The 22,500-nt window shown below is 38.8% G+C and overlaps 2 protein-coding genes across 9 annotated transcripts in view; both read right to left on the bottom strand.

The window, feature by feature from the left end:
- The window catches only part of slc3a1 (solute carrier family 3 member 1), a 57,027-nt gene extending 45,561 nt beyond the window's left edge, over positions 1-11,466 (bottom strand). For 2 of the 4 annotated variants that reach the window (XM_062059064.1, XM_062059065.1), the window contains exons 1-5: positions 11,067-11,466; positions 4,281-4,460; positions 3,498-3,643; positions 3,301-3,426; positions 2,803-2,922 (exon numbers count right to left, since the gene is read on the bottom strand). In XM_062059064.1, coding sequence (XP_061915048.1) covers positions 2,803-2,922; positions 3,301-3,426; positions 3,498-3,643; positions 4,281-4,460; positions 11,067-11,466 — 972 coding nt within the window. Of the gene's footprint in view, positions 1-2,802; positions 2,923-3,300; positions 3,427-3,497; positions 3,644-4,280; positions 4,461-9,231; positions 9,313-10,485; positions 10,857-11,066 lie in introns of those variants that run through there. The other 2 variants (XM_062059066.1, XM_062059067.1) reach the window with 2 other exon arrangements.
- The window catches only part of ppm1ba (protein phosphatase, Mg2+/Mn2+ dependent, 1Ba), a 40,535-nt gene continuing 29,482 nt past the window's right edge, over positions 11,448-22,500 (bottom strand). The window contains exons 6-7 of one of the 5 annotated variants that reach the window (XM_062059073.1): positions 20,698-20,714; positions 19,471-20,180 (exon numbers count right to left, since the gene is read on the bottom strand). In XM_062059073.1, coding sequence (XP_061915057.1) covers position 20,180; positions 20,698-20,714 — 18 coding nt within the window. In that variant the 3' untranslated portion in view covers positions 19,471-20,179. The other 4 variants (XM_062059068.1, XM_062059069.1, XM_062059072.1 and 1 more) reach the window with 4 other exon arrangements.

The following is a 22,500-nucleotide window of genomic DNA, read 5'->3' as shown; positions in this document are numbered from 1 at the left end:
TCAGTGTGTGAATGTGTGTGAATGTGTGTGTGAATGTGTGTGTGAATGGGACGGCGTGGCGTAGTGGATAGAGCAACCGTGCCAGAAACCTGAGGGTTGCAGGTTCGCTCCCCGCCTCTTACCATCCAAAAATCGCTGCCGTTGTGTCCTTGGGCAGGACACTTCACCCTTTGCCCCCGGTGCCGCTCACACCGGTGAAATGAATGATGAATGAATGGTAGGTGGTGGTCGGAGGGGCCTCGCTTCCGTCAGTCTACCCCAGGGCAGCTGTGGCTACAAATGTAGCTTACCACCACCAGGTGTGAATGAATGATGGGTTCCCACTTCTCTGTGAGCGCTTTGAGTATCTAACAATAGAAAAGCGCGATATAAATCGAATCCATTATTATTATTATTATTGAATGGGTGAATGTGGAAATACTGTCAAAGCGCTTTGAGTACCTTGAAGGTAGAAAAGCGCTATACAAGTATGACCTATTTATTTATTTATTTATTTATTTAAGTGTGATCAATGAGTGCATGTCGTTAAATCATATCATTTATTAGTAGTGAATACTACCTATACATGTTGCAATTTTAAGTGTGTTCAATGAGTATATGTCGTAAAATCGTATCGTTCATTAGTAGTCAACACTACCTATACGTGTTGCAATTTTAAATGTGTTCAATTAATAGGACGTGATGTCATCGGCCCCCCACGTCCAGGCAATAATTAACAGTCTTGCTTCAGGAACGGTCTCAAAAAATATTTCAGGCAAGCTGGTGTTAAACTTCTGCTAAAGAAACCAAACTTAGATCCTTCTATTTTATCACATTTTAGATTCATTTCAAAGCCTGATTTTATTTCAAAGATTTTACAAAAAGCTGGGCTTTTTACAATCTTGATATCTTGATTGGCACGCGATTCTTGATGTTTTTAGTACGTTTTTAAAGCTTTTCATAGCACTGAATCTACTATCTTTACTTTTATCCTGTTTTTAAATATGTCTTAACTACTTTGCAGCACTTTGTGATACCTTTTATTGTTTTTTTTAAATGTGCTATATAAAAAAAGGGGATGGGATTAGAGTATTTACACTGCAAAAACTGAAATCTAAGTAAGATTAAATATCTCAAATAAGGGTGATATTTGCTTATTTTCTGTCTGATAAGATAATTCTTCTCACTAAGCAGATTTGATGTTAGAGTGTTTTACTTGTTTTAAGGGTTTTGGTCCTAAATGATCTCAGTAAGATATTACAGCTTTATGCTGAGATTTTATGACCTACACTACCGTTCAAAAGTTTGGGGTCACATTGAAATGTCCTTATTTTTTAAGGAAAAGCACTGTACTTTTCAATGAAGATAACATTAAACTAGTCTTAACTTTAAAGAAATACACTCTATACATTGCTAATGTGGTAAATAACTATTCTAGCTGCAAATGTCTGGTTTTTGGTGCAATATCTATATAGGTGTATAGAGGCCCATTTCCAGCAACTATCACTCCAGTGTTCTAATGGTACAATGTGTTTGCTCATTGGCTCAGAAGGCTAATTGATGATTAGAAAACCCTTGTGCAATCATGTTCACACATCTGAAAACAGTTTAGCTCATTACAGAAGCTACAAAACTGATTGTCCTTTGAGCAGATTGAGTTTCTGGAGCATCACATTTGTGGGGTCAATTAAACGCTCAAAATGGCCAGAAAAAGAGAACTTTCATCTGAAACTCGACAGTCTATTCTTGTTCTTAGAAATGAAGGCTATTCCACAAAATTGTTTGGGTGACCCCAAACTTTTGAACGGTAGTGTATATTGACTAAAACATGCTTGAAACTAAAATATCAACTGTCGCAAAGCTGTGTCATCAACACTCACAAGTATAAAACTACTTTTTTAAGGTAATAATTTCTTACTTCAAGCATGAAAAAAAAATCATGATGCCAAGCGCATATCATTATGTCAAGATAATGGCACTAGCATTTACTTATTTAAGAATATTTTTCAACATATTGAGCAAAAAGGTCAAAAAAAATGTTTCTACCAAGAAAAGTGCACTTGTTATTAGTGAGAATATACTTATTTTAAGGTATTTTTGGGTTCATTGAGGTTAGCTAATTTTACTTGTTTGGAAAGTCTTGATAAGCTGAAATTTATTGTTCTATTGGCAGATAATTTTGCTTAGTTCAAATAAAATACCCAAATTTTTGTATTTTTTTCTTGTTTTCGAACACTGACTTTTTGCAGTGTAGGGACTGAAAGTACTGACAGCCTACAGAACCAGGCCAGACACTACAAAGTTCTACAGGAGCTTAATTTAAGAATATGTTTCAACATATTGAGAAAAAGATCTGGTTTTTTTTCTGTTAAGAAGAGTGCACTTGTTATTAGTGAGAATATACTTATTGTAAGGTATTTTTGGGTTCATTGAGGTTAGCTAATTTGACTTGTTTTGGAAAGTCCTGACAAGCCAAATTTTCTTGTTCTATTGGCAGATAATTTTGCTTAGTTCAAATAAAATACCCCTAATTTTTGTTTGTTTTTTCTTGTTTTGAACACTGACTTTTTGCAGTGTAAGGCATATTATAGGATGTAGTGTCAAAAATATGGGTGCGCGAATAGCGCGGATCTCCTGCATCGTTAAATTCTCTAGCCATGTCATCAATCAAACCAGAATATTCTTATCTGAATGTGACACAGCTGCACCTAATCATGTGTCCCGCGTTTATGCCTTAAATTGCACCAGGTTATAATGCTTTTTCTGAAAGAGTCATAAGACTCAGCGGCCATCTCCCTTCACCAAAAGTGAGGCAAAACTCACAGGCGGCTGGTGTGGGTCCACCTGGGGTTCATCCCTCAGGTGTGCGGCCTCCAGCAGGCGCTTGACCGCACCCATTCGGAAGCCGTCCACCCCCTTCTCCAGCCAGAAACTCATGATATCCTGAAAAGAAAGAGCTTACGTTTTACAAAGTCAGTCACAAGAAAAAAACCTGCTGACTTGCACTTTGAGCTGCAGTTAAAAACACGCCAACTTGAAGTTAATGTGTAATATTGTCAACAGGGTTGTATTGCAATGTGGACAACAAAACAATCACCTTTTCGTGCCATTAAATATGTGTTACTGAAGGCCTTATGATGTATATAATTAGCGCTTAATAAGGAAACTGATAAAAATCTAAATAGAAGGCTAAAAAGTGTTGAAAATCTGCATGGATGTACTAGAAAGGTTTCCTTGCAGGCAAACTTCAGGGCCCGTTTCCTCCAGGCACTGCTCCTGAGTCAGCATGAAGAAGAACATTAAGTGCTGCTGTTATCTTACAAGCATTTCTTGGCGGACATGAAGGTTCCTCAAGTTCAGGTCGGGTTGTTCCTTGAGGAACTGGTGCAGGTAACACTGTCCTCGAACTTCGTCGTATGTCCACGACGAGTTCCCAAACTCGCTCACCTGAACAGAGAGGGAATCAAAGGGGGGAGTTAGCCTTTAACTTTGTTTCTTGAAGAGGGCGACGAACCCACCCAGTTGTTGGGCTTGGGTCCGGTGGCATTGCAGTCAGCCCAGACGTAGTAGTCCTCATAGTGTGGATCTCTGGCGCGGCTCAGGTTGAACCAGCGGTGTTTGTCGCTGGTGTGATTGGGGATGAAGTCCATAATCAGCTTCAAACCTGGCGGGGGGGAAAACAATTTTTTTTTTAAATTAAAGCTGCAAGCAGCGATGGACGGGGCCGACTTTGAGAGCTCATAAAATCCAAACCGCAGCAGTAATTAAAACTCTTTCATCAACTTTTAATCAGAAGGCTTCAATCTCTCTCCTGTGCTAATTTGAAGCCGACACGACAAACGCGCTCAGAGGAGATAATGTTTGAAAAAAGGTGACTGTTTTTACTCAACTTTTGTTTTGAAGGGGGAATTGCAAACTTCCTGTTGATTTTTGCTGGGGGTTGTCAGTGTATGAAATCTAGGTCTAAGTGAAACCTACATAGAGGTTTTTGTTTCATGTCTCTACGACATTCCTACTGGGAGTTAGAGGCAGTTTTGTCTGTGTTTTCTTCCTAGGGGGCGCTAGAGCGCAATTTTGAGTTTTGGGGTTTTGTTTTTTGATTAGATCGCAATTTTTGCCAGTCCTGATGTGTGTATCCAATTTGGTGAGTTTTGAAGCATGTTAAGGGGGTCAAATTACAGCTCAAAGAGGCGGCGGTGTAATAATAAAATGCTAGAAATACAATAGGGTACTGTGTCCCAAAGGGACATCGGTCCCTAATAAGATGCCACTATTATTTATTTTAAAAACTGCACATTTACCTAACTTGTGCATTTCAGCCAAGAGGTCCTCTAAGTCCCGCATGGTCCCAAAAAGAGGGTCGATGGCACGGTAATCTTCCACGTCATAGCCAAAGTCTTTCATGGGAGAGCGGTAGAAGGGGGCGACGCACACCGACTTGATGTTCAGGTACTGGAAATGACCCAGCTTCTCCTGAATGCCTGCCACACACACACACACACAAAAAAAAAACACAAATAATGAGCATCTACACGATTATTAACATTAAACATGTATTGCTAGGAAAAGCCCCGCAAAACAAAGCAGAGAAAGGACAGCACTGCAAAAAGTCAGTGTTCAAAAACAAGAAGAAAAAAAATACAAAAATTAGGGGTATTTTATTTGAACTAAGCAAAATTATCTGCCAATAGAACAAAAAATTTGGCTTGTCAAGACTTTCCAAAACAAGTAAAATTTATACAGGGTCATGCGGACCCTAATTATACAGGGTACATGCTGACCCTAATAATAATTAGCTAACCTCAGTCAGTCTACCGGCAGGGCAGCTGTGGCTATGAAAGTAGCTTACCACCACCAGGTGTGAATGAATGATGGGTTCTACATGTAAAGCGACTTTGGGTACTTAGAAAAGCGCTATATAAATCCCAGGTATTATTATTATTATTAACCTCAATGAACCCAAAAATACCTTAATGTATTAATTAATTAATTTACCAAAATGAGTATATTCTCACTAATAACAAGTGCAGTTTTCTTGGTAGAAAAAAAAATTTGACCTTTTTGCTCAATATGTTGAAAAATATTCTTAAATTAAGTAAATGCTAGTGCCATTATCTTGACATAATGATATGCGCTCGGCATCATGATTTTTTCATGCTTGAAGTAAGAAATTATTACTTTAAAAAAGCAGTTTTATACTTGTGAGTGTTGATGACACAGCTTTGCAACAGTTGATATTCTAGTTTCAAGCATGTTTTACTCAATATAGGTCATAAAATCTCAGTTACAAGCTGTAATATCTTACTGAGATCATTTAGGACCAAAACCCTTAAAACAAGTAAAACACTAACATAAAATCTGCTTAGTGAGAAGAATTATCTTATCAGACAGAAAACAAGCAAATATCACCCTTATTTGAGATATTCAATCTTACTTAGATTTCAGTTTTTGCAGTGAGGGAGACACGGCAGACAAACAAACAGTAGGACAAAAGGGTTCAAAATACTCCTAATTTTAAAGATTGTGACTTTAATTTTGAGCACAGGTGTCAAACTCAAAGCCCAGGGGACAGATTTGGCCAGCCACATCATTTTATACGGCCCGCGGAAGCCTGGAAATAACATGCGTCAATAAAATACCTTTTCTTACTATATGTATTCGTTCTTTCCATTGTGACAGAAGAAAAATACATGCAATTGCATATGTTTTAAACTTTGATATTAACTAATATCACATTTTCTTTTTTGTAATAACTTAAAATATTAAAAGTTAAAGTACCCATGATTGTCACACACACACTAGGTGTGGCGAAATTATTCTCTGCCTTTGACCCATCGCCCTTGATCACCCCCTGGGAGGTGAGGGGTGGCCACGCCAGGGAATAATTTTTGGTGATTTAACCCCCAATTCCAACCCTTGATGCTGAGTGCCAAGCAGGGAGGTAATGGGTCCCATTTTTATAGTCTTTGGTATGATTCGGCCGGGGTTTGAACTCACGACCTACCGATCTCAGGGTGGACACTCTAACCACTGCAATTGCACATTAAAAAATGACAATAGCTTTTTAAAGTAAATTTCTGCCGACTGAGCGGCCAGCTTAGCAAAACATTTACGGTACTTTTTACAGCATATTACAGTAAATAGAAACGATAAAACTCTTAGCAACTGAACTTCCACTTTAAAAAAACTGTGGTGCCGTTTTTCCTTTTACAGGAATACACCATAAAAACAACAGCGGTAGATAAATGTTTTTTTAAATTGGCAGCTCGGTTGCCGAAATTTTACCAGAAAAAAAACGCCATGTACATTAACATGCTGTAAACATTTTTTTACAAAAAATAAAAAAAATGTTTTATAATCAAATGCATTAGCAATTGAGGCAAATCCTTACACATTTATTTCACTTAATGAAAACGAGTTTGACGCTCCTGCTGTACAGTATTAATGTATGTACCGTATTTTTCGGAGTATAAGTCGCTCTGGAGTATAAGTCGCACCGGCCGAAAATGCATAATAAAGAAGGAAAAAAACATATATAAGTCGCACTGGAGTATAAGTCGCATTTTTTGGGGAAATATATTTGATAAAACCCAACACCAAGAATAGACATTTGAAAGGCAATTTAAAATAAATAAAGAATAGTGAACAACAGGCTGAATAAGTGTACGTTATATGACGCATAAATAACCAACTGAGAACGTGCCTGTATGTTAACGTAACATATTATGGTAAGAGTCATTCAAATAACTATAACATATAGAACATGCTATACATTTACTAAACAATCTGTCACTCCTAATCGCTCAATCCGATGAAATCTTATACGTCTAGTCTCTTACGTGAATGAGCTAAATAATATTATTTGATATTTTACCGTAATGTGTTAATAATTTCACACATAAGTCGCTCCTGAGTATAAGTCGCACCCCCGGCCAAACTATGAAAAAAACTGTGACTTATAGTCCGAAAAATACGGTATGTTATAATCAAATATGCCATTAATCAATTATAATTATTGATCAACTCTACACAGACACTCTGGTCCTGATCTACTAAGATCCAGATACCACGTGTGCAAACTATAAAATCGCATGTACTATTAGTGGGCGTGTTACATGTGATCTACTAAGACTGTGTACACAATTGATAAACAAGTGCAAAAATGGTGCAGACCGTCTTATTTAAATTAAGATTTTGCTTGTACTAACGGCATTATGTGCCCATTGAAACACTCATTTTCCTCCACATTCATGTTATTATGCTCTCAAACCTGTGGGGTTTTGCAATTTTGAACTAGCAGCACACATCTATAACATGTTACACATTTTCTGCATTATAACATCGCAATCTAGACACAGAAACTATTTGAAGCATGCTGTGATGGCCCACCTTGCTGTGAGGCGGTGGATCATCACAACACTGTAGTGCAGCGGCTCTTAACCTGGGTTCGATCGAACCCTAGGGGTTCGATGAGTCGGCCTCAGGGGTTCGGCGCAGGTCAAAACACACCCGACTCATCGTGAAAATACAAACTTCTCCCTATCGGCGTATTACGGATATGGCAACAGCTGACTGGTTTGCAGGTGTGTAATTTGTTGTGAGTTTATGCACTGTGTTGGTTTTGTTGTTTGAACAAGGTGATGTTCATGCACGGTTCATTTTATGCACCAGTAAAAAAACATGGTAACACTTTAGTATGGGGAACATATTCACCATTAATTACTTGCTTATTAACATGCAAATTAGTAACATATTGGCTCTTAACTAGTCATTATTAAATACTTATTAATGCCTTATTCGGCATGGCCTTATTATAACCCTAACCCTCTAACCCTAACCAAATAACTCTAATTTAAGTCTTTATTACTTAGAATATGTTCCCCATACTAAAGTGTTACCAAAAACATAAACTTTGTCTTGAATTTTTTTTAAAAAACATTTTTCACTAAAGAAGGGTTCGGTGAATGCGCATATGAAACTGGTGGGGTTCGGTACCTCCAAAAAGGTTAAGAACCACTGCTGTAGTGCATTCATGTGTCTGGAATGATCCAAACGCAAGAAAATGCATACTGCAAGACGCTTCTCATATAGGAAATATATCACAGCAAAATATTTTTTCAATGGGGGAAAGAAAAAACACCACTTAAAAAAACGCTAGGAGACATCAAATCACAATTCAATTCATTTTAATCAGCCCCTTAAGTCATCCAGCAGCTATAAAATTATAAAATGATATCGCTAAATAGTAGCAGTGTCAAATTTTTTTCTAATTAATCGCGGTTCCTATTGATTTTTATAATGTTGATGTAAATTATCATATCTGCTGTACAGATTTACTTTAGAAAAGAGAAGTGTTGGGTACTTCTCTTTTTGCCTCATTTGTATTTGAATTTATTAAATTTTTGGGGAGAATTTTTTATTAATTTTTTTAAAGAAAAACAGTTTTTTTTTAAGGAATATAGAAATTTGTTAAAACGGTTTATCTTTTTTATGGAGGGATGTAGTTAATCATACAACTGGCACCCAATGTTATTAAAAAAGTATTAATTGTGAATCAACAATCGTTTTGAATCGAGAATCGTTTCTGAATCGAATCGAATCATGTACACATCTGTACCAATATTCAGTACTTTTCAGTGTGTTCATGTGGTAATAAAAGCTCCTTCGTTTAATAATATCTAAAAATTGTAACGTTTTGATATGGAGGTGTTGAAATCAAGTACAATTGCTAATTCTAATCCAATGCAAATTTGCATCGAGCTAACGCATTTTAAAAAGTGTAGCCTTAGTTTTGAGTTCCTTCTATAAGGCATGCTTGCTTTGTTGGCATGAAAAATTGCAAAATTACCTACAGGCAGTTTGCCTGCCAAGTGCTGGACGATGTTAAAGGCCTACTGAAACCCACTACTACCGACCACGCAATCTGATAGTTTATATATCAATGATGAAATCTTAACATTGCAACACATGCCAATACGGCCGGGTTAACTTATAAAGTGCAATTTTAAATTTCCCGCTAAACTTCCGGTTGAAAACGTCTTTGGATGATGACGTATGCGCGTGACGTAGCCAGTGAAACAGAAGTATCGGTACCCCATTGAAAACAATACAAAATAGCTCTGTTTTCATCTCATAATTCCACAGTATCTTTTGCAATTTGTTTAATGAACAATGGAGACTGCAAAGAAGAAAGTTGTAGGGGGGATCGGTGTATTAGCGGCTGGCTGTAGCAACACAACCAGGAGGACTTACTTGGATAGCAGACGCAATAGCCGACGCTAGCCGCCAACCACACGGATGATCGGGTGAAGTCCTTCGTCGCGCCGTCGATCGCTGGAACGCAGGTGAGCACGGGTGTTGATGAGCAGATGAGGGCTGGCTGGCGTAGGTGGAGCGCTAATGTTTTTATCATAGCTCTGTGAGGTCCCGCGGCTAAGTTAGCGTCAATGGCGTCGTTAGCAACAGCATTGTTAAGCTTTGCCAGGCTGAGAATTATTAACCGTGTAGTTACATGTACATGGTTTAATAGTATTGTTGATCTTCTGTCTATCCTTCCAGTCAGGGGTTTATTTATTTTGTTTCTATCTGCATTTGAGCCAGATGCTATCACGTTAGCTCAGTAGCTAAAGAGCTTCGCCGATGTATTGTCGTGGAGATAAGTCGCTGTGAATGTCCATTTCGCGTTCTCGACTCTCATTTTCAAGAGGTATATAGTATCCGAGGTAGTTTAAAATACAAATCCGTGATCCACAATAGAAAAGGGAGAGAGTGTGGAATCCAATGAGCCAGCTTGTAGCGAAAAAAGATATGTCTTGCACTGCATTCTAGTCCATCACTCTAACGTACCTCATCCACGAATCTTTCATCCTCGCTCAAATTAATGGGGTAATCGTCGCTTTCTCAGTCCGAATCGCTCTAGCTGCATTGAAAACAATAGGAAAATATGAGGAGGCGAACAACTGACTATGTCACGCTACTTCTGGTAGGGGCAAGGCTTTTTTTTTTATCAGATACCAAAAGTTGCGAACTTTATCGTTGTTGTTCTATACTAAATCCTTTCAGCAAAAATATGGCAATATCGCGAAATGATCAAGTATGACACATAGAATGGATCTGCTATCCCCGTTTAAATAAAAAAATTCATTTCAGTAGGCCTTTAAGTCAAGTGCAACAAAAAGGTACCCTTTTTGTAGGGCAGGGGTCGGCAACCCAAAATGTTGAAAGAGCCATATTGGAGTAAAAATACAAAAACAAATCTGTCTGGAGCCGCAACAAATTAAAAGCCATATTACATACAGATAGTGTGTCATGAGATATACATTGAATTGACATGACTTAAAGGGAACTAAATGAGCTCAAATATAGCTACAAACGAGGCATAATGATGCAATATGTACATATAGCTAGCCTAAATAGCATGTTAGCATCGATTAGCTTGCAGTCATGCAGTGACCAAATATGTCTGATTAGCACTCCACACAAGTCAATAACATCAACAAAACTCACCTTTGTGCATTCACGCACGTTAAAAGGGTGGTGGACAAAATGAGACAGAAAAAGAAGTGGCATAAAACACGTCCTAGAAAGTCGGAGAAAGTTATACATGGACACAAACTAAGGTGAGTTCAAGGACCGCCAAAATTAGTAGGACAAAACGGCGCTCGCCAAATACTCGAATCAGTGAAGCATGTTTAATATAAACAGTGTGCTTTATAACAATTAGGGAGGTTTATGTCATGTTTGTCCTCCTACAGAAACCATATTAAAACAAAAAATGTATTTTTTTCCCCCTCATCTTTTTCCATTTTTCATACATCTTTTAAAAAGCTTCAGAGAGCCACTAGGGCGGCGCTAAAGAGCCGCATGCGGCTCTAGAGCCGCGGGTTGCCGACCCCTGTTCTAGGGGGTACTGATGGAATTCGGTCAATACATACAGTACAAAATTCGGTACCCATCCCGAGCTAGTTGGCGTGGCTTTCATTGGCTGTTTTTGTTTGAACAGGGGCACAACTGACAGTGCCCCACTGAGTTCTTCTGCCCAGCAACAATGTGTGATGGTGGTGTAATACATTTTGAACCTTGCTCACCTTTGAGGTCTCCGACGCCGTCTCCGTCCGAGTCTCGGAAGGAGCGTGGGTAGACCTGGTAGACAGGGGACACCTGCCACCAACTGAGGCAACGTGGGGACAGCGCCACCACGGTGATAGTGAGCGCCAACAGTGCCAGCGTGCAGGCTATTGTCAGCCAGAACAGGATCTCTCTCGGTACTCTGTAGCAGGCCTGGGAGGAGTAGAGGAGCAGCACCTCCTTGGGCATGCCGGCGTACGGCTTGATCTGGGTGTACTCCTCCACCGGTTCAAAGCTCTCCTTGAGGGACTCTGACACCACCTTATCCCCTGGTTCTATCCTGGTGCTGCTGTTCTCCATTTGCTCGCCGCCTTCCACATCCTGGAAAACCGGATTCAGGGTGCCCTTTTCCAGCTCCATGTTGCTTTAACTGCAGTTTATGAACGCACCAGAGTTGCTTCTTCGTTCAAGTGTGAAGGGAAGAGGGCAGAAGTCTCTCCCTTTTCTTTATCTGGCCCACGCGCAGGCGCACTATAACCTGTGGAATGTGGAGAGGAGGCTTTAGAGATTATTTTTCTCTCTGCACAAACACCACCGGAGAAAGTCACCTAAATATTGATGCAGTTCTACACCAAAATCACAACAGAACTAAGCACTAGTGTATTTCTACAGGCACAATATTGTATTTGTATTGATATAAATATAAGACAACTCATCTTTATATATGTATATACCGTATTTTTTGGACTATAAGCCGCACTTAAAATCCTTTCATTTAGTCAAAAATCGACAGTGCACCTTCTAACCCGGTGCGCCTAATGTACGGAATAATTCTGGTTGTGCTTACCGCCTTCGAAGCAATTTTATTTTGTACATGGTGTAATGATAAGTGTGACCAGTAGATGGTAGTCACAAATAAGAGATAAGTGGAGAGTGCAATATGACGCCAGTAAACAACACCAAAACTTTAAATGTTCCATTTAAAATAAAGAACGTTACACTTTGCACTCAAAAGTCTGTCAAAATGTTTCAGTATGACTTTGAAGCCGCACCGCTTGATGGATTGTCGGCCCATTACGTAGTCAGAGATACAAGTGTTACTATGGTGTGTGTATAAAGACCGCAAAATGCCACCTATTAGCAGGCATATTATCTGGTGTTTTGTTTCACAATATTATGCAATACCATCTTTTCTTACCTTCTGGTACCTGCTGATGTGTATTTGAGATCTGCATGAATCCTGAAAATTTGCGCACTATAGCCCGTGCGGATACCGTAGTCGATAAGCTTCTTCTTTTTCACTATCTTGTTGTTATGGGACATTCACCCTCCGCTGTTGCCATTTGTAATATAAAGTAGCGTAAAGTTCTAACTTATATCTCGCTATGGAAGTACTAAAAACTACCACTGTAGTGGGTTTACATAATTCACCCACGGAACTTTAGTTATTAGAGAGTTCCGGTTGGACGTTTTTTCACGGGACACATTTCCGCCGTTGTTGCACTAGTGAGCCACGGATGAGATGCTGCTCCGCCCACAAAACGGCGCATCCTGGAGCGACTGTAAGAAAGCGACTTGAAGATGATCTGTAAAACTTAATCTATGCAACATTTTGACCAAAGAACAACCATTACATGTTATGTGGAGCACAAGAAAGTGTTTTACATTTAGAAAAAACATCATAATATGACTCCTTTAATGCGCCTTATACTCTGGTGCGCCTTTTGTATGAAAAAAGACCTGAATAGACCCGCTCATCGGCAGTGCGCCTTATAATCCGGTGCGCCCTATAATCCAGAAAATACGGTATTGTAGCGGTTGCTTTAAGGACATAATTCACCACACCTGTTTACCTGACTTTGTCGTCATTACTCACGGTCATTGTTCTATTGTGCACATAACAATGTTGTTCTTGTTCAGCATTCATATACAGTATGCAGTTAAGAGTGAGTATTTCGGTGCGGCCCCTTTAAGTGACCATCAGGAGATTTACCCAAAGGTGGGGGTTTGTTGTGACCGCCTTTTTAAGTCTCTTTGATGTAAGCAGCATTCAGTCTGGTCTTTAACGGAATAAACGGCGCACACGTTTTTGTGTGTCAAGACACTTCCAGTTGTCTTGTTTTCGCATTAAAAGCGCAACAGTATATATATTATATACATACACATATATACACACACACACACTATATATATGTATACATACACACAATACAATACAATACAATATATATATATATATATATATATATATATATATATATATATATATATATATATATATATATATATATATATATATATACACACCAGTGACGTGCGGTGAAGTTCATGACTGGTGAGGCACTGACTTCATCACAGTCAGATTTACAAACATATGAACCCTAAAGAGTATCTTATTCACCATTTGATTGGCAGCAGTTAACGGGTTATGTTTAAAAGCTCATACCAGCATTCTTCCTTGCTTGGCACTCAGCATCAAGGGTTGGAATTGGGGGTTAAATCACCAAAAAATTATTCCCGGGCGCAGCGCCGCTGCTGCCCACTGCTCCCCTCAGCTCCCAGGGGGTGATCAAGGAATGGGTCAAATGCAGACGACAAATTTCACCACACCTAGTGTGTGTGCAGGGGCGCCGCTAGGGATTTTGGGCCCTATGAAAAGAATCTTTACATGGCCCCCAACACAGCGGCAACATTATAATTTCATCATCATTAGGGGCCTCTCTGGGCCCCCCTCCATCATGGGCCCCTAGAATCCGTCTCCTTTACCCCCCCTTTTCGGCGCCCCTGTGTGTGTGTGACAATCATTGGTACTTTAACTTTACACATACAAACTGTAGCACACAAAAAAGCACATCTAATAAAAAAACGTTATTATGGTCTTACCTTTACTTATAAGTGCGGGAACAGTGGTGTTCGTGTTGGAGGAGTTGTGAATGAATGAAATATGAAATCCGTGCTGCAGTCTGCAGGTGTACCTAATGTTGTGTCCCTGTTCACGGCTCCTCCGGCGCGAACATTGTTGTTTTTGCACTTTTTGGCTTCTTGTTAAGTGACTTTTTTTGGGTGGATTCCGTCTTGCACGTGGAGGGTTTGGGTGTAGGCTTTGTTTGGTGTGGCACTCCCGTCAAGGGTGCATTCTGCGGCGGGAGTGCTTTAATTGGCACAAGGAGGCGGGGTTACTGCGAGCCTCCCACAGTGCGTCTTCGCAGCAGTTTTATGATTGCTCAGCACAAGAAATATGTTACACAGTTGTTGACAAAATGCACTGTACATTATATACCTCAGCTAACTAAACTATGGAAATGTACAATATAATTCATATAGCAATACGGTCTCACTGCACAGCAGGCCAGCAGTTAACCGAGTCCGCAATCCATGTTGAGGCACAAGTGCCTCAACTGGCTGCTGATCACCGCACCGTCTCTTCTCAGTATTTGATTGGCAAATGTGAAAATTCAGCGATTTTGAATAAAAATAATCTAAAACTGGTGAACTTAAATGGAAAATAACTTTATAGTATAATCACTGAATACATATAATTTAATAAAAAAAAATTTTTACATTTTTTTTCTTTCCATGATGGCAGGTGAGGCCCCGCCTCCCCTGCCTCTAGTGACGTCACTGATATATACATACCTTTTCTCCTCCAAACATATTGCTGGGTATTGTGGCCAAACAGCTCAATTTTTGTTTCATCTGACCACATAACTTTCCTCCAGAAGGTCTTATCTTTGTCCATGTGATCAGCAGCAAACTTTACATGAGCCTTAAAGTGTTGCTTCTGGAGCAAGGGCTTCCTTCTTGCATGGTAGCCTCTCAGTCCATGGTGATGCAAAACACGCTTGACAGTGCACACTGACACCTGTGTTCCAGCAACTTCTAATTCATTGCAGACCTGTTTTTTGGTGGTTCTCGATTGACTCTTGATCATCCTGACCAATTTTCTCTCCACAGCAGGTGATAGCTTGCGTTTTCTTCCTGATCGTGGCAGTGACAAAACTTTGACATGCACTTTACACTCACGAACAATTGTCTGCACAGTTCTTCTTGGGACCTTAAGCTGCTTTGAAATGGCTCCAAGTGACTTTCCTGACTTGTTCAAGTCAATGATTAAATTTTTCAGATCTGTGCTGAGTTCCTTTGACTTTCCCATTGTCATGTTTGTAACCGAGTCTAAGGACTGCATCACATGAGCCCTGTTTAAATGGGCTCAGAGAAGTCAACAGGTGTCGTCAATCATAATCACTCACATGAAGTTAAGAGGCCATGCCATGAAGCTAATTTGATTTGATTGTAACTTTTCTACATCACCCAAATTGATAATGTATGTTGCTGTATGTATACTTTTGACCCAGCAGATTTGGTCACATTTTCAGTAGACCCAAAATAAATTCATAAAAGAACCAAACTTCATGAATGTTTTTTGTGACCAACAAGTATGTGCTCCAATCACTCTATCACAAAAAATAGGAGTCGTAGAAATTAATGGAAACTCAAGACAGCCATGACATAATGTCCTTCACAAGTGTATGTAAACTTTTGACCACGACTGTATACACATACATACATACATATACATACACTGTGTGTATATATATATATATCCATCCATCCATCCATTTTCTACTGCTTATTCCCTTCGGGGTCGCGGGGGGCGCTGGAGCCTATCTCAGCTACAATCGGGCGGAAGGCGGGGTACACCCTGGACAAGTCGCCACCTCATCGCAGGGCCAACACAGATAGACAGACAACATTCACACTCACATTCACACACTAGGGCCAATTTAGTGTTGCCAATCAACCTATGCCCAGGTGCATGTCTTTGGAGGTGGGAGGAAGCCGGAGTACCCGGAGGGAACCCACGCAGTCACGGGGAGAACATGCAAACTCCACACAGAAAGATCCCGAGGCCGGGATTGAACTCACGACTACTCAGGACCTTCGTATTGTGAGGCAGACGCACTAACCCCTCTGCCACCGTGCTGCCCATATATATATATATATATATATATATATATATATATATATATATATATATATATATATATATATATATATATATATATATATATACATATATATATATATATATATATATATACATATATATATATATATATATATATATATATGTATGTATATATATATATATATATATATATATATATATATATATATATATATATATATATATATATACGTATATATATATATATATGTATATATATATATATGTATATATATATATATATATATATATATATATATATATATATATATATATATATATATATATATACAGTATTTGCTGTCAAATAATATTTTAATCAGGATAATCACACTTTTGAATTTGAATACAATGTGATTAATCACTGTAAATGACTTGCTTACCTAACAAATATGGAGAAAAAAGGACCCCAATGCAATTTCATCATCAGAATGTCATTCACAAAAATGTATTTATTTTTTTACATGTTTTACTTGATTGTACATCATTTATTTGCTTAAAACCTGATAAAAGCAGCATCTAAAGTCCTGTCAGGATGTTGTGCGCGTATGCATTGACCTGATCACTGACCTTAATCCCACGCTGCCTTCACCTTCGTGATGTTAAGATAAATGAGGCAAAATAAATTGATGTAAAAAAAAAATGAAAACATTAATTGCATTATTTTGCAACTATACATTATTAATGCAATATTTGTCATTAATCACATTTGTTAACCTGTTATTTTTAACAGGCCTAATATATATTGTATGTCTTTGCAACACTTGAAGGTTACTGGTGTGTATGTGTGTGACAGGTAGAACATCTCAGGAGACAAATCTCATCTGTATAAATCTCAAGACCCCAAATATACATTTTCAGACTTTTTCTCTCAGGAAAAAGCTACACCGTCCTCTATTCAAGTCAATATTACTTTGTGTGTATGGGACATCTTGATCACAATACTCCATTATATGTACAGTATCTACAGTACCTTTAGGTCAGCATATCTTTGGTGGTTGGAGAGTTTTCTCCTAGTTCTGTAACGGTTCTTGCCATGGCACATAAATTCCCGCAGGCTCATCCTGCACAAAGATCACATGCACAAGCACAACACGCACATTTCATGGCGACAACAGGCAAAAAAGCCATGGCTGCTTTATTTGGGTTTTTATTTTTGACATTTATGGTCAATGTAAAAACACTGGGGAGAAATAACAACTATCAATAACATTTTTAGAGGTCAAATGTTCAGGTGAGTTGGACCTTCTAATTTAAATGGTCTTAAAATTACATCATCTTGTTATAGCTTAACTACAAGGGGATTATAAACGGCAGTCAAGCACAATAAACTGTTCAGAGAATGAAGGTGCTATTTTGTTTTATAGCCGATAAAATAGGATGTAACACACAAGCATGCATATTTTTGGCTATTTATTACACAAGGTCATCCCCCAAGTAAGTAAAAGTGACAATAATAATGAGCATTAGCTTCTAAAACACAATTATGTTGAATTCTCCATTAAGTTTGCAGCAAATAAGTCTTTATTTTTGAACAAAAGTACTGTATCACTTCAAAGGCTTGTTTTCAAACATAGCATTCCACTGGATTAGTGTCATTAGCTTGATTTAACAATCTCAAATTAAACCAAAAAAATTAGCTTTTTCCCCAAATTCAAAATTTGATAATAGATATTTAATTACTCACACTAGTATATTTTATTTTATTTTTGACAAGGATCGTAAGCCAAAGATGACTCGTTTGCGTAACAGGACCGAAAGTAACAGGAGTGAGATTTTAGGGGTGCATTTCATGCTAGTAGCTTGTGTACAGCACATACATTTTTATATCATAATTTAGGTACCAAACCTGTGTTTTGATTGAGATTCTTTGAAATATAAAAAAAATAAAAATGAGCAAACCTTTTTTTTGCCTTTTCTGTGGGCTGTAGAGAATGTGGATGATGCAAATCCTGTGGACTTATGGAATAATCCAAATATTTTCAGAGGGTTTAGTGTGTTCGGGCAGTAAATCTCAAACTGGGGTAAGTGTACCAGTAGTGGTTTGACAAAGAATCACTTGATTAAAGTACAGTGTTTTATTTTCCTATCTTCAAACAGTGGTACTGTTCAAACTGTGTGTAATGTTACAGTGGACAAAATATTAAACATACTTGTTAAATTAAATGTCCGCCTTGTTTTTAATGAATACTTAGGCCTACTGGGCTACTGCATTTTAATGTTGGTCATTATGGTGGTACTTGGAGAAGCAAGTGTTTTCTAAGGTGGTACTTAGTGAAAAACCTTTTGAGAACCACTGTGTTAGGGTAAGGGGACTGAGTGAAACCCCGGAGACACCACTATGGACTGAATTTTAACTAAACAGTTAAAAAAAACATTTGGGGGATTTAAATTATTATATTTCATGGTCTAATCTAATTTTAAGAAGTATGCAGATCCAACAAAAAAAATAAAAAATTCCCAGTGTTTATGATAATCATTAAAATTGCAAAGTCATGCACCTGGGGATAGGTTGATTGGCAACACTAAATTGGCCCTAGTGTGTGAATGTGAGTGTGAATGTTGTCTGTCTATCTGTGTTGGCCCTGCGATGAGGTGGCGACTTGTCCAGGGTGTACCCCGCCTTCCGCCCGGTTGTAGCTGAGATAGGCTCCAGCACCCCCCGCGACCCCGAAAGGGATAAGCGGTAGAAAATGGATGGATGGTTGGATGGATGATCATGCAATCATGTTGCTAAATAGTAATTTTAAAAAGTATTTTACAACAGCTTTTATTGTGCATTTATAAGTTATATTTCCTGGGGACCCAATAGGCACCAATTCAGTAGAATGGCACATGTCCACCAGGTTTGCTTTTGTACCTGGGGCTAAAGTTTCACCATAATACTGCTGGACTCAAGAAAGAGGTTCCGCAGCCTCAGAAGCAGAACCTCCAGGTTCTGTAACAGTTTGGTCCCTCAGGTCGTAAGACTCTTGAACGCATCATAATTATCCCCTCAATTCCCCCCAAAAATTGATTAACTCGCTGGAATATAAAGACAATATAACATACATCCATAAACGTGGATGCATATGCAAAAGTGCAATTTATTTATCTGTACAGTAATCTATTTATTTATATCTGCACCTTATTGCTTTTTTATCCTGCACTACCATTAGCTAATGCAACAAAATTTTGTTCTTATCTGTACTGTAAAGTTCAAATTCGAATGACATTAAAAAAAAAGTCTAAGTCTCTAATATCCTTTAACTTTCAGTACAATTTCCAATGTAGAACTCGGTCACAAGGACAAGGCCTTGGTGGGATCACGTGCTCATGTCAAAATATCACAACTCCAGATACGTTTGTACCTCACAAAACAAGTGTAAAGCGTTCACAAATATTGTATGAGCTTAGGCTTTGAAATTCAAATGAAGCAAACATTTCAAGAGTTGAAATTCATGTTTTGGCATTATTTATTGATTTAACAAATCACAAAAGGGAAGTGGCAGCACAAGCAGGATTGTGTGTAGAGTCTTTGGAACGTTACCGTGTCGAAACAATAAGGAATACTGTTAAGAGTGATACTGTGTTGGGCCACGTGGCTGTCATTTACTTGAAATATGACCGGGGAATTGTAAATGATATCAAGTGTGGAGTCGAGGAGGAAGCACGTGCAAAAAAGGATCTGACATCACTTTGGGCGAGGAGCTGGACCTAACACGGTCATGCTCCAGTGAGCGCCCCCTTGTGTTGGGGTATCTGAAGGTTTTGGGTCTATGGACTTGTGGCTTTTAAAAGTTCATAAAGTGGTTTTCAAAGTTCACTCTATAATCCCCTTTTAGTAGCCGTCCCAGGAAAAACTGCTTTGGGAATGGTTTGACAGGTGGTGTGGAGTTCTTTAAGAGATCTCAGCAAGTGGGGAAGCCTAAAAGTATCCGGAAAAGTCCAAAAACATTTTTTTTTTTTTAAATAAACATATTCTTGCTCCCATGTTTTGCACACCAGGACTTCTCCTTGTGGTCTTTCAGTGTGAGGAATTGTAAAGAAAACATTTGTGATCCTGGCTTTTTCTGTTTTAAATCCATCCGGCCAATCGGGAAGTGGTTCCGACCGTCTACCAGTGGCACTCCAAGTCAGCGCCGCTCTGCCGGGGGAACGCCGCCGAGCGAGAAAGGGCGAGCAGGAGAAAAAAAAAAAACAGAATAGAGAGAAGATTAAAAGGAAAAGAGAGAGCACAGTCGAGAGGTTGTATTCCCCAGTTTCAACCTGAACACAAATGAGAAGTTAAAGCAAGAGTAAGCCAGCTGGTAGAGTCTCTCAGGCCTGCAGGGGAAAGGTCCAAGAAGGTTCTTGGTCTTGTTGAAGGAAAGTGACAGAGACAAAAAAAGGTAGTTGCTGTTGTGGAAAGGCCTGCAATGCGAGGGCGGTGCATGCGTGTGCGGACAGTGCATGCGTGTTTTGTGACATCAAAAAGGACCTGGAAGAACGCGGACAGTGAACATTGTCGGCATACAAGAAGACGCAGGCGTGGACACGAATGGGGACAGAGAAGGTGGCCCCCTCCACATGCCTGCAAGACTGTTGTTAATTGAGAGGATACATGTGTGGAGGGGCAGGAGGGGGAGATGGGCAAAAAAACACTTATATATGTCATCACTTACCAAATGAAACAGGAGGGCTGCGTTAAGCAGAGGGTGAACACACAGTTAGACACTCTCTACGTGTGCACGTAATGCCCTAATGTGCTCATTTGCAGCCGTCTGAGGACACATCATTAGGTACAGCCAGTGATTCCCAATTAGAAATAACCCAATGTCATTAGTACAAGGCTGTCCTTGCGTTATGACATTTTGCGGTTACGTCCAGTAAACGATTAGCATTGTACAAAAAAATTACAAATAGTTACGAGTAGGGATGTCCGATAATGGCTTTTTGCCGATATCCGATATTCCGATATTGTCCAACTCTTTAATTACCGATATTGATATCAACCGATACCGATATCAACCGATACATACAGTCGTGGAATTAACACATTATTATGCCTAATTTGGACAACCAGGTATGGTGAAGATAAGGTCCTTCTTAAAAAATAAAATAAAATAAGATAAATAAATTAAAAACATTTTCTTGAATAATAAAGAAAGTAAAACAATATAAAAACAGTTACATAGAAACTAGTAATTAATGAAAATGAGTAAAATTAACTGTTAAAAGGTTAGTACTATTAGTGGACCAGCAGCACGCACAATCATGTGTGCTTACGGACTGTATCCCTTGCAGACTGTATTGATATATAATGTAGGAACCAGAATATTAATAACAGAAAGAAACCCTTTTGTGTGAATGAGTGTGAATGAGTGTAAATGAGTGTAAATGGGGGAGGGAGGTTTTTTGGGTTGGTGCACTAATTGTAAGTGTATCTTGTGTTTTTTATGTTGACTTAATTAAAAAATTGATAAAAAAATAAAAATAAAAACGATACCGATACGATAATTTAAAAAAACGATACCGATAATTTCCGATACTACATTTTAAAGCATTTATCGGTCGATATTATCGGACATCTCTAGTTACGAGCGCACGACGGAGGAATACTTTGTTGCACGTCGCCCGTCTCCTAAGTGTGAGACAGACCTTACTGATGGCAGTGCGTCAGAGAAAAGGAAAGTAAAGGTGGAGAATGTAAGTTTCAGTTAAAGGGGACCTATAATGAATTTAGGGTCTGATTTCCACCATATGTTTCCTGTTGTTTATAGCTTTGAACCATAAGTAGAAGTACCGTTCCATCCCTAGCGTTTCTACTCATATGGATTCTTCATTCATCACTCCAGGCCAGGGGTGCCCACACTTTTCAGCAGGCGAGCTACTTTTTAAATGACCGAGTCGAAAGGATCTACCTCATTCATATATATAATTTATATTTATTTATGAAAGAGACGTTTTTGTTAACAAGTTAAAAGGTGTTTAATGATAATACAAGCACGTTTAACACATATAGATTATTTTCTTTCCTAAAGACAAGAATATAAATTGGTGTATTACTTGCATAGATTGGAATCAGACAGTAGTGCTGACAACATCCACATGAAAGTGGTTGCTTTTTGCCATCTTATTTGTCCAGCATTCATACTCCTTTTTATACACTTTATAAAAAATATATTGGCGGCAAACTCCGTGGCTTGCGCACGCCAGCTTTCTGAGACTCTTATTTTGTTAGCGCAGGCAAAATAGAGCAGCGCTTTTATTGTGAAGACAGGAACTATGTGGTCAGTCTTTAGGCTTTTGACAGGAGGTATGGTTGAAATAAAAACTGTTTGTCGCCTCCCTGACGGTCTTTTTTTCCTTCACACTGAGCTCGCAGCAGCCAGCGTCATTTCACAAGACCCTCGGGTGCCGTGAATGTCAATCAAGTGACGTCATAGTGAAGATTTCTGATCGCTAATTTTTAGGACTATTTTTTC

This window comes from Entelurus aequoreus, linkage group LG09, assembly GCF_033978785.1.
Source record: "Entelurus aequoreus isolate RoL-2023_Sb linkage group LG09, RoL_Eaeq_v1.1, whole genome shotgun sequence".
In the NCBI taxonomy this organism is placed as follows: Eukaryota; Metazoa; Chordata; class Actinopteri; order Syngnathiformes; family Syngnathidae; genus Entelurus; species Entelurus aequoreus.
Note: the sequence above shows the minus strand (reverse complement) of the source record. Positions and strands in the feature narration are given on the sequence as shown.